Raw genomic sequence first — 13,346 nt, forward strand, 5'->3', positions numbered from 1 at the left:
GAGACTCACTTGAAATATGTTTCAAGTCTAAAAAGGCCACGTTAATGCTACAACTTCCACAAATTAAGAAACTTTAAAAAAATGAATACACATTGTTTTTACATGGTAAAAATAATAGGCAAAGGCAGGTCTTCTGGAAGAAGCACATATATCTGGTTTTGAACAAAAACCTTTTTGCCATTAACTCACAAATCTCACCAGTCTAAATCCTATTTATAAAGTGAACTGTAATCTTGACATTAGAATCAGGTTTTACTGTGTTATGAGCCCTTAAATATGTCGGCTTCTGTGCTTCCCCTCTGAGAGGCGAGTACATGAATCCAATCTCCAACTTTATTAGCCTCGTGCTTTGGTGTGCTACCAGTAAACAGCTTCAAATGTCTACACATTTCTCTTCTCCAGCACATTCTAATTAACTGGAAATGGGTCTCATTACACAGCACATTTCCACTAGAAAATTCTGCACTAAAAACCTATGTACATGATGAAAATATGGGCTTCTCCTGGAATAAGGTTCCATCTGACCTGTCCAACACTACCCTCAGCATGAAGAACAGTGGCCAGCAGGTGCTCGACTCATTTGTAAAAGCAGGGAATGGGATGTTCCTCCCTGCAAAGGAGGAACTGCATTTGGGTTGAATAGTATCTGTCTACAGAAACTTAAAAAATGATTAAACTGCATATGTAACAGACCAATGACGATATGAATAGCCCATTCAAATTCCCAGTTTCATGCTGAAATTAGTCTGGATGAATTCTAAGAGGAAGGAATTGTGAATGAGAAATGCCTTGTCTCTCCTGAAACCAAAATGCCCAGGGAATTCCCAGGAAATCTCACAAAATTAGACGCACCACTTATGAATACCCACTTTTTGTGATCCTGTGTATCCTTCCCCAAGAATAGACATAGAGAAAGCCAGAGACCTACCAAATCATAGTCCAGATAGAACTGCTGGCAGTCTTGGAGGAACACTTCCACCGTGCTAATGAGCTCTTTCCTGAAACTCGGCTGCAGGGAGACTAGTTCGTTCTGCACGTCTCCGGCGCGAGCCAGCAGCTTCTCCCAAGCGTACCGCAAGGTGTCCACCTTGTCCGTCTCCTCCTTTGCTACCAGAAGTCCGTATTTGTTAAGTAGGGCGTACGATTCCTACACCAGAGAAGAAAAGCAAGACAGATCCGAAAATCTACACACAGTCATCTACTGACCCATTAAAACAGGCCAGTAGGAGAGTACAGTCAACTGAGAGCTTTAATTATTCTACTTGAAACCACAGGAGTTAAACGAGCTGAGCTACTCAGCACCAGTTTCCCCATCTTGAAAACTGAAAATTTTAGCCAGGTGTGGTAGCACATGCCTGTAATCCCAGTACTTGGGAGGCAGAGACCAGAGGATCACAGGTTCAAGGCCAGCCTCAGCAATTTAGCAAGACCCTGCTTCGAAATAAAAAAGAAATAAATAAGAAGGGCTCAGGGGTAGAATGTGTGTGGGTTCGATCCCCAGAACTAACAACAAGTAAGTGAGTAAATAAATGAATAATTCTAGAAAATTATCTGCCTATTTCTCAGGATCTTTGTAAGTATCTAAAAAGATTTTTAATGCATTTTTTTTGGTGGCACTAGGGGTGGAACCCAGAGGCTTTCTACCTCCAGGCTATACTCCTAGACCTATTTTATATTTTATTTGGAAACAGAGTCTCACTAAGTTGCTGAGAGCCTCACTAAGTAGCTGAGGCTGGCTTTGAACCCATGTAATCCTCCTGTCTCAGCCTCCCAAGCCCTGGGATTACAAGCGTGTGCCACCACGCCCGGTTCTTTAATGCATTTTTAAAACTATCAATTGCTATACAAATGTCATTTGAAAACTAGAAAATTATATGAAGTAGATTAAAACATAAAATGATTTAGATTCTAATACTCCAATAACAAAATAAATTGGGGTTTTAATTAACTTGAGTCCTCTTTCATTCTCCTTTTAAAGTTTCTGATGGTCAGACTCCCACCATTATTCCTCATAAAAGTGGAATGACAATCATTAATTCAGAGAGGAATGTTAATTTTTAAAAACAAATTTTTTTTGGTACTTGGGATGGAACCCAGGAGCATTTTACCTCTGAGCTACACCCCCAGCCCTATTTTTTATTCCTTATTTTGAAACAGGGTCTCACTAAGTTGTATAACTTTAAAGGTTGCCTTCAAGGACACATATGGAGAGAAAAGGCATTGTGTATCTTGGGTTGTTTTCATACCTATGTTCTTTTTTGTGTGTGTGTGGATCTGGGGATGGAACCCAGGGGCATTCGACCTCCGAGCTACACCTCCTGCCCCATTTTTTATTCTTTATTTTGAAACCAGGTCTTACTGAGTTTCAGAGGGCCTCACTAAGTAGATGAGGCCGTCCCTGAACCTGCAATCCTCCTGCTCAGCCTCCCAAGTACTAGGATTACAAGCGTGCGCCACCACTCCCAGAGAGGGGTTTTGATTTAGAAAAGCACAGCCCAATGCTTTTCTCCCTCATCTCTCTTTCTTCTTAAAGACGCTCCTGTGATTTGCACTTTGATGCCATAAATTGGATCAGGGCAACAGCTTTCCCGTGTTAACTCTGATGGTTAAGAAGGACAGTAATTCTGGGACTTAGTGTTCGCGAGACCATGGCACAGACATTTAGGAGGCAGAAAAAGTGGTTTCTTTCTCTCCCCGTTCCTGGTGAGCATTCATCACAAAATAACTGCCCAGAACCCCTCATCACAGGCCTTGCCCTTAGAAACCTTCAGTGACACAGAAGCACCAAGAAGTAGCCCGTGGAAAGCACCCCATAATGCTCAGGCACGATCACCGTGAAACTGTCGCTCTGAGGCTTAGCAGCCGGTCATAATTCCAGCCCAGACCTGGTCCACAGTTCAGCTGACCACAGCCCACATGCGGAAATACTTGTGCAGCGAGCAGAGGCTGGTCCCTTACCTCAATGGGTCCTACTTGAAAGTCGATAGGGATTTGCTGCTCTCTGATTGCTTTCAGTGTAGCCATCGCGACCCGGATATCATCTAGGTCCTTCAAGGGCCGATTCAGTTTCTTACTGAAGTCTTCGACGAGTGTGAAGACATTTTCCATCTCGCTCCTGTACTTCTGGTTGCAGTGGAGGCCGATGACAGCGATCCAGGCTTTTGTCTCCGTGGTCAGGGAGAATTTCAAGTCAGCTGAAAAACCCAAGTAGCCACCATTCCTTTGAAAAACTTGACCCAGTGTGAAAAGACACAGGGCTACGGTTCACTAACGGTAAATACTTTGCAGCTTATAACTCTCGGAAACATCAAAATTATTAGCTGGGGGGAAAATGTTTTCTTCTGAATCATTATGAACTCATTTTTATAAAGTTGTTTTTACAACAATTTAAAATGCATCTCAACATGTTTTTATTTAAGGATACCTATTGGAGCCTTATGAGAGAAATCTCAAATGTTTGTTTCCAATTGAAGGGCAAATCATTCTAAATACGGCAGACTCGCCTCCTTTCTCTAAATTAGCCTTGATTTTCAAGGTTTAGCAGAAAGTATTTAAAATATCCCAGAAGAAATAATTAGGCAGAAGGGAATTAAAAGCAAATCTGCAAATCGGTATTAAAGCCTGAGGCCCATAAAAGGAAAGTCAATCTTTAAGACAGCTAGAACTCTCTTAAAATAATGACTGTAAATAAAAAGATGAAACAACACTGTTGAATTTACATGAGCGTCTGAAAGAAAATGAACCAACCTGTATACAAAGCAATGGAGCCCACGCAGATATATTCAGGCGCAGCATTAATTTCCTGCTCCAGGTTTTGAAAATAAAGAATCTGAGACTCGAACTCAGAGAGCAAGGGGTTTTGCATGATAAAGGTCATGATGGTTTCTTCTTTTTCCTTTTGCCAAATGTGATTATAGCGTTTGAAGCACTCCATGGATGTAACAACTTCCTAGAACAAATTAACAGGTCTGTGTGGAGACGGTAGAATCTAGAATGGCTCATGAGACAAGAAGTTTGACCGTCGCTGGCAATACTCATGGGGTTATGAGTAAGTTTATCTAACAAACTGTGCAGGGTTGGAAAGGCTACAGAACGGGGGCTGTAGACAGCAGTGTGGATAATAACCAAGAGCTAACAGTTTCACTGTTACCATGCCCAGACAAAAGGGAGAAAATTGCTGCTGGAAATATAAGACCAAGTTCTCGAACAGACCTATGGACAGATGGGGCCCCCTTGATCAAGCCCGGAGCCTAAGCCAACGAGCACAGCTCAAGGCATGAGGACACAATAGGATGAAGGCCACTGGCCTCATCAGCTCTCTCCCAAGGTCCCTCGTTGACTGAACACCCTGTAGCCTCAAAGGGAGCCTACAGACACGTTGCCTAAGGTCAGAGAGTCAAGTGAAGACAGGTGGAGGTGAGATGGGGGAGGGGCTGGCAGAACAGCCAGCATCAAATCTCAGGAGGAGATGTATGAAATTACACAAAAATGTATAAACTTTTTGCTAAATCGACATCTGCACAATGCAACATAATTGTGTCTTTTCCCAAAATTCCTTAGGTCTTAGAAGTAGTCATCACACACTTCTTATTAAATATGTTCCTAGTAATTTTAAATAATGATGTCATTGAAATATCATTTTTTGGGGGGTACTGAGGAAAGAATGGAACCCAGGGGCATTCTACCTCTAAGCTACACCCTCAGCCCTATTTTTTATTCTTTCTTTTGAAACAGGGTCTCACTGAGTTGCAAAAAGTCTCACTAAGCAGCTAAAGCTGTCCATGAACCATGATCCTCTGGTCTCAGCCTCCTGAATGCTGGGATTTACAAGCTTGTGCCACCACACCTGGCTTGAAATATATTTCTCCTCTACTTTTATAACTAGCTATTAATGGCATGTAAATTTTAAAAATCGTGGGAGTTTTGTTTGGGTTTTTTTTTGTTTGTTGTTTGTTTTTGTTACTGTTTGTTTTGTTTGGGGTACTAGGGATTAAATTCAGGAGCATTCTATCTCTGACCTACAGTTCTAGCCTATTTCTTTTTCCTTTTTTCTCTCTTTCTTTCTTCTTTCTTCCTTTATTTTTTTTAAACAGGGTCTCACTCGGTTGCTGAGGCTGGCCTCGAACTTGTGATACTCCTGTCTCAGATTACCAAGCACTGGGATTACAGGCATGTGCCACCATGCTGTCTGGCTTTTGGGGGGATGTGGTGGTTGTTGTTGTTTTAATAAGCAGTTCACTTTGCTACCAAGCATGCTTCTGTAAGAAGAAATGTCCCACACATAGGTAACAGGATGGGGGGTAAGGGGAATTCTTCAATTTTTTCTAAGTGCCACACTAATTACTATTTTTTTGTGTCTGGTACTGGGGTTCCTGGAAACCCTTCTACCTCCGAGCTACACTCCCAGACCCATTTTTATATTTTTATTTAACAACAGGGTCTCTTAAGCCAGCAAGGCTGGCTTCGAACCTGCGCAATCCTCCTATCTCCGCCTCCTAAGTGCGGGGATTACAAGCATGTGCCACCACACCCGGCTCACTAATTACTATTTTTTAAAAAATAAGATCTTTAGATTTCCTTCATGAAATATAAAACAAATACAACAAAAGGACCCACACAAGTACTCTATTGCCAGCAGAATATTCATTTCAACTATTGTGTTTTATCTTTCTATTTCCATAAGCATCTTATTATATTCAGAGTGAATAATGGACTTTATTGCCAACTTATTTTATTCTATTTTCTATGATAACTGAGACATTTGAAAATATATCTGAATGTTTATTATTACCATGGACTACTCTAGTTGCCTTCATCATTTAGTACAGAGTCTAATAAACTAAGCACTAGATAAATATTTGTGGAATTATGTGAACACTGTTCCTATGGCAGTTAAATACAGTACATTCAACATATTAACAAAGAAAAAAATCTGCACAAATCCAAATGCTTCGAGTTTCCTTGGGAACACATTAAAAGTAAGCTTAATAACACTTCCTCACATTGTTACAGCAACAGTAGCCTTTCAAAGATCTTTCAAACAGAGCTCATTCCAGCAAAATTGGCTGATAGAAGACGGGTGTTCACTGAGTAACAACTGTTCTCTGGACATGGAGAAATACTTCTAAAGAGTCAACAGGTCTTAGTGCAAAGTGAATATAAAATTTTTAATAAGAAATGATTTCAAGCCAGGCGTGGTGGCGCACGCTTGTAATCCCAGCGTTAGGGAGGCTGAGACAGGAGGATTGCAATTCGAAGACAGCCTCAGCTACTTAGTAAGGCCCTTTGCAACTCAGTAAGACCCTGTTTCAAAAATAAAGAAAAAAAAAAAAAACAGGGCTGGGGGCGTAGCTCAAAGGTAGAATGTCCCTGGGTTCCATCCCCAGTATCTCAAAAAGAAAAAAAAATGATTTTAGGAGTTTGTCTTTTTTACTATGAGAACAAATTTGCCTAAACAAAAAAAAAAAAAAGAAAATGTTACAAGCAAGTTAAAGGAAAAAATTAACCTGAATTTTTTTCAGTTCAAGTTTGTACTGATAAAACTAATTTTATACTATTTTTTCATTATCAGTTTTATCTGATTTCCATATGTATATATCTTTTATCTGTAATATACATATGTTATAAATATATATGGCTTTTCATCTGATATAAGACTTGCCTGACTACACAAATATGAAAAATTAACTATTTATATTCTACTTGATTCTTTGAAGATAAATTGTGGCATCGGTCTGATTTGTGCTTTAGAACATATTAGATGTTTTAAAAATCCAAACTTAAATTTTTTAACTCTAAATTTAGATTCATTTGTATTTAAAGAAGCAGATAAAGGCGCACGAGAGAGCACCCACGAAACAGGCAGAAAAGTTGTCTTTTACTTGCACTCCAGAATAAAGGATCTTCCGCCAGCAAACATTCGCTTAGCCTGCACGAGATGCCTCCCAGCACAACAGGGCCCCGTGCGTGACACCTGCTACCCTGCAGGATGGGCTTGTGATGCTCAGCTTCACAAAGGTGCATGCTGGGAAGCAAAGGGCTGGCCACAGGCTCCCGACGTACCTTTTTGGTGGAGTTGATGATTGTGCTAAGCACAGAGACTAATTTTGCAATCTCTTTGTTGTCGGAAACATTTTTATAGTAGTTCTTGGTTTGCACAGGTATGGGTAGGTTTACAGATGCTATCTCACAGGTATCTAAGAGCAAAAGAAAGAAAGAGCAAGAAAAGTTTATATCAAAAACATAGGGAATATACTTTAAAAAGATATTTCATATATCTGTTTTCTTTATCAAGTGTCCTTCTACCACCCCTACCTCCCCCCTCAACCCCCTTCATCATCATTCAACAGTTCAGATAGTCCTGTGTGCATATAAAAATCATCAGTATTAATCTCAATAATATGTAGGGAGCAGGCTGAGATTTGGAGGGAAACACACCCAGCTCTGTGCATGTGTTCCTATCACTCTCGACCTCTGTATGATGTATAGTTACAATGTCCCAATGAAAGTAGTGGAGAAATTTTTTAATCCAATTTTAAACCATGGGTGAAAAATCTGAACAAAGGTTTCTGGCAAAGAAGATATAGAAATAGCCAAATAGCCCATGAAAAGATACTCAGCTTCATGAGTCTCGGAGGAAAATTCAAGTTAAAACCACAATGAGAGACCACTTCATACCCACTACAATGGCTACAACTCAAAGTCAGACAGTAACAACTGTGGATGAGGATGGAGAAAAATAGCACCTCGTACATTGCTGTTGGGAAGATATGATGGTACTGTATCTTCAAAAAACAGTTTGACAGTTTTTCCAAATGTTAAACATAATGTGGCCACATGACCCAGAAATCCCATTTCTCTAGGTTTATCTCAAGAGAAATAAACATGTATCCATTCAAAAACTTAACCCAAATATTTACCTGGATGTTCATTAACTGATCAATGGATAGATAAAATGTGTTCATTTATATGGTAAGATATTATTCAGCAATAAAAAAGAAGGGAAATACTCATATGTTACAACATGATTGAAGCTCGAAATGTTATATGATATGAAGAAGTTAGTCACAAAATCCTACACAAAGTTTGAATCCATTTCTAAATTTCTAGAATGAGTAGATCCAGAGGGGCAGAAATCGGCACTGGGTTGCCACGTGTGGGGGAAGTTGAAGGGGAGTGACTACTAGTGAGCTCGGGAGTTCTCTCTGGGCTAACGAAAATATTCTAAAATTAGGCAATAGTGATGATAGCACTACACTGTGCATACACTAAAATCTACTGGATTCTACATGCAAAGAGAGGATTATATAAATTATGCTTCAAAACTATAAAAGGATACAGTTTATTCCCTTAGTTCTTTGGTCATTCAAAAATACACCTAATTTTTCATTAAATATTTTTTATCCTCAACTTAAGATATGATTCATAACTAAATTTTTAGTTTAAAAATTCTAAGGTCACTCTTTTCGGGACCTCTCCTCCTGTGTTGGCAGGGAGCTGTTTTGTTCCTATCTTGCCTTGGTGTGCAAATAAACTTTTGTATTTTTATATCCCTCACTGATCCTTGGAATTCATTTATCAAAATCCCCTGGAAAGGAACTCAGTAAGAGACGTCAACCCACATCATTTCTGCAGAAGGGACATAACTATAACTGCAGAGAGCACACACCCAACAGTGTTGTGGGATGATAGCTGTTGCCTGCATGACAACTCTAAAAAGAACAGGTAAAACTGACCCTCTGGGTCGTCAACAACCGAGACTTAAAGAACAATCAGGAAATTAAAGTGCTAAGAATGAAAAACCAATATTTTGTCTTTGGCCTTCAACTTCCAAGGTCAAACTCAAGGACTTAGGGGACTCCACTAAAAGTCCTGCAACTCCGGTAAATTATCTGACCTCCTGATCAGAGGGATCAAGAAGGTCCCGGGAGCCTCCAGCATATATTCTATTAAAAGATGCATCACTTAAAAGGAAAATGCCCCCTATGCTTCAAGGGGAGCCAAGTGGTCAGCAAGACCATGACCCATCCTGGCAAATGGCACAACTGGTAGAGGAAGAGCCTCACAGAGTCCCTAAGAACAACTCTACGGAGCCTTGACTTACCTTGACAGCAAAATAATGTTATAAAAATCTGTTTGCCCAAAATTGGCTTAGCTGCTTGATCTTGAACATTCAGTAGAAGAGTATAACCAGAGACAATTGCACCATTTCAGGAGCAACAAAAGAGAAACCGTACCAATGCCATTTATAACAGTATCTCTACTTTTAGACTCATAGAGGAAATAAGATAGGATGCTGACGCCCAAACCCTTCTTCTAGCTGAGTCCTTATACGATCTAAAAGGTTAAGCTGTCGGTGATCGCATTCAAAGCACATGAGGCTGTAACTATCTTCTGTATTTCTATCTTTTTAATAAACTCCTTTAAATCTTCAAATAAATAAATAAAATGTTAACCTGTCATTCTTGTGGTTTTAGGGGTTCAGGACCACCAGGCACTAAGAAAGAGATTCCTATTCCTATAAACTCTTAGAGGATTTATGAATCCTCTTCAGAACCCTCAAGACAAAAAAATATGATGATGACAAATGATATAAACTACGAAATCAAGGACTACTTTGCCCCCGGTTCTCTTCATTAGATTAGACCAAGATCCAGCAGTGTACCAACAAGCATGATACACTCACTAGAAGCAGACTAGGTGACACTAAAACATTAAAACATGTGAAACTTGGTATTTTATAAACCTAAAAGTGGCTTATAGATTACGATTCCAGTACAATTTGATTTGAGAATGGCATAGGGGATGCAGAAAAGGGCACATTTGAGCTCAACAAGGGCAATGACTGTTTGGGGTGTGTGTGTGTGTGTGTGTGTATGTGTGTGTATGTGTGTGTTACTGGGGGTGGAACCCAAGGGCGTTTCTACCTCCGGGCTATACTCCCAAACCTATTTTTATGTATTTTATTTGGAAACAGGGTCTCACTAAGTTGCTGAGAGCCTCACTAAGTAGCTGAGGTTGGCTTTGAACCCGTGCGATCCTCCTGTCTCCGCCTCCCAAGTGCGGGGATTACAAGCGTGCGCCACCACGCCCGGCTGCAATGACTCTTTTAAAAGAACTAACAGAGCATTTACCTGGAAGTTTGTTTTCTCCCATTTCAATATCAGAATCACTGTCTTCATTTTTCTGCAAAGCAGCCATTTTTCTGTCATGTATCTTTCTCTATAAGATAAAGGGGTAGCTTTCAGCTTTGTCTCATCAATGAAAGAAGCAGCTGTTTCATTCATTCATACGATGCTGTTTCTTTATCCCATCCCTACCTTGGACAAAAGCTCGCTGTTCCACTGCCTCACGCCCTTGGGGACACTGACGACACACTCCACGGCCTTGTTCAGCGTCTGCTGGATGTCCTCCAGGGCGGGCACCATGGCGATGTTGGGAATGGCCAGGGTGATGTTGGCTCGGAAAATGGGCAGACTGTTGAGCCCTGTCTCAGATGCACGGCTGCTCTCTGAGTTAACACAGAACAACGGAGGATTCGTATTTTTACTTCAAAATTGGACATATTGTACTTCTAACAAAAAAGGTAAAGCATCTGCAACGACATGTAGCAGATACATAAACAGGCAAATATTTGCTGAAGAACAAATGAATGAATGAATGAATGAATGAATGAATGAACACTATGGGAAGATCTAGTTTTATTTCCCAGGACAGCAGCTCGGTGGAACACTGGTCATTTCCTACTTATTCTTAACTCTCTCTACAAAGGAGAGTTATTGTATAGGATCAGGCTTTTATCTAAATTCCTATCTAAAAATATTAAGATGGTGCTGTCCAAATAACAGGATTCAAAAAATTAGCAAGAAAGCAAAGAATGAGAAGCAAGGATAACTACTAGAACAAGCCAATGTTGCAACAAATAATGGATTTTCAAAGAAAATACACACCTTTCCTACCGTGGTATAGATATTCCAAAATCAGAGCAGTTTAGAAATGGAGAAAAAATAAAATGTAACTCACCATTCACATCAAAAGGGCTTTTAAAACTGGATATGGAAACATATATATGTGCATATGTGTGTATATATACATATATATAATGTATGTATATATATACATACATATATATCCAGTTTTAATGTATAAGTATATAAATATAGATATATATGCGTGTGTGTATCACATATATAGTTGTAAATGCCTATAACATTTAAGTGGGAAATAGCTGATTTAATGTTTAGCACATCAACCAACATCTAATATTTTAATAATGACCTTGTATCTAAGAAAAGGACTAGCCTCCGTTATAAAATAAAATGAAACATGATAAACCATGGCACCAAATAAAACATTTTATCAAAGTTCTCACTGTAATGTGTCTACTTTTTTTTTTTTTTTTTTTTTTTGGTGGTACTGGGGTCCTGGAAGTCCTTCTACCTCTGGGCTACACTCCCAGACCTATTTTTACTTTTTTTTTTTTTGGAAACAGGGTCTCCTAAGCCAGTGCGCACGGCTGGCTTCGAACTTACGCGATCCTCCTGTCTCTGCCTCCCAAGCGTGGGGATTACAAGCTTGCGCCACCACGCCCGGCATAATGTGTCTACTTTTAATTAAATATTAAAAATTCTTTCCCGGGTCAGGCGCGGTGGCGCATGCTTGTAATCTCCATGCTTGGGAGGCAGAGACAGGAGGATCGCGCAGGTTCGAAGCCAGCCACACTGGCATAAGAGACCCTGTTTCCAAAAATAAAAATAGGTCTGGGAGTGTAGCCTGGAGGTAGAAGGGCTTCCAGGAACCCCAGTACCACCAAAAAAAAAAAAAAAAAAAAAAAGATTCTTTCCCATAAATACCAAAATTCAAAATAAGATTTCATTATCTTATTTTCAGTTTTAACTAATTACTATTACTTCTCTACCTTTATTGAAATTTAAAGTTTCATTCTAGAATGTTCCTACTTTTGACGGACCTTCGTAGCACACCTGGGAAATGTCACAGCTCCTTCTGCTCCGTGTGCAGGAAGAGAGGACGGCCTTCAGAATGAGGGAAATAGTCAACTTCTGCACTGAGAAGTGTGGCACTAAATAGTCTCTTTCCCACTTTATGAGACTTGGTTAATAATCAAAATAATTTATCAATATTATGCACCTTCTCTTTAAAGGATGGGCTTTTTTCATTCCCAAGTTAAAATTATTCATTTTAAATGTTTCCATCTTGCCGGGCGTGGTGGCACATGTTTATAATCCCCGAGCTTGGGAGGCAGAGACAGGAGGATCGCGCAGGTTCGAAGCCAGCCACGCGCACTGGCTTAGGAGACCCTGTTTCCAAATAAAAATGTAAAAATAGGTCTGGGAGTGTAGCCCGGAGGTAGAAGGGCTTCCAGGAACCCCAGTACCACCAAAAATAAAATGTTTTCATCTTATTTAAAAAAAAAATTAACAGTAATGGTGATGCTTTAATTAGCAGAAGGTAAGCAAACTAGACATCCCCTCTTCATGCTCCAGCTTTCGGAGAATCCTACCCACTTTATACATTTGCTGGGATGGCCAGGAAATCTGTTTCATAATATATAAACTTACAAGAAAGAACTCAATAAGTGGTGGAGGTTTTAATTATTTAAGATTAACAGAGATGCATGCACACACACACACGCATGCACGCACGCACGCACACACGCGCACACACAGTAACTATGCTCATTACCCCGGAACTTAATCGTGTGAGCGGAATGGATGCGCCTGCGGATGGCTTCCAGGGTATTCCTTGTAACTTTCAGAAGAGCATCCACATTTTGGTGATTGAAATGAGAAAGTAACTCGCAGGCTCCCTCTGCCATCTCAGTCTCTTTCTTCTTTTGCGTGTTTGTCCCCAGAGGTAGGGAACCGGCTCCAGGATTGAGAGAAGATGTCAAAGCATCAGAATTTCCTTCTCTTCTTACTGTTATAAGACGGGACACAGGTGGGGAGAGAGAGAAAATGAATAATTCAACAGAGAAAATTGAGATAAATTACACTCAAGTTTAATATGACTTAAATGTCATGCTTAGGGGCCATTAAAGAATAGAAAATAGAAATGGGTGTCAGATGGACTGATGGAAGCCTCTCCTCATCCAGGTGAGAAAACAGCCAATAAGACTTTCAGGGGCTGTGGGTAAAAAAGCTAACTGGGGTCAGCATGGTGGTACAAGACTGTATTCCCAGTATTTGGGAGACTGAGACAGGAGGATCACAGGTTGGCTCAGCAATTTAGCAAGACCCTGTTTCAAAAAATAAAAAACAAAAAAGTGTTTGGGTGTATCTCTGAGGTAGAATGCCCCTGGATTCAATTCTTAATAACATAAAACAAAC

General features: G+C 40.0%; 1 protein-coding gene across 1 annotated transcript in view; it reads right to left on the reverse strand.

Annotated features, from left to right (window-relative positions):
* Positions 1 to 13,346, reverse strand: part of DNAH5 (dynein axonemal heavy chain 5) — a gene marked incomplete at its 3' end in the record, with an annotated part of 279,406 nt that overhangs the window by 183,381 nt on the left and 82,679 nt on the right. Inside the window, exons 19-25 of the mRNA XM_080703060.1 lie at positions 12,703 to 12,936; positions 10,320 to 10,510; positions 10,134 to 10,221; positions 7,063 to 7,196; positions 3,748 to 3,949; positions 2,959 to 3,194; positions 929 to 1,147 (exon numbers count right to left, since the gene is read on the reverse strand). Of these exons, the coding sequence (XP_080559186.1) occupies positions 929 to 1,147; positions 2,959 to 3,194; positions 3,748 to 3,949; positions 7,063 to 7,196; positions 10,134 to 10,221; positions 10,320 to 10,510; positions 12,703 to 12,936 (1,304 nt within the window). The remainder of the gene's footprint in view (positions 1 to 928; positions 1,148 to 2,958; positions 3,195 to 3,747; positions 3,950 to 7,062; positions 7,197 to 10,133; positions 10,222 to 10,319; positions 10,511 to 12,702; positions 12,937 to 13,346) is intronic.

The sequence above is a fragment of the Muscardinus avellanarius genome (assembly GCF_963383645.1).
Source record: "Muscardinus avellanarius genome assembly, chromosome: 1".
NCBI classification, from domain to species: domain Eukaryota; kingdom Metazoa; phylum Chordata; class Mammalia; order Rodentia; family Gliridae; genus Muscardinus; species Muscardinus avellanarius.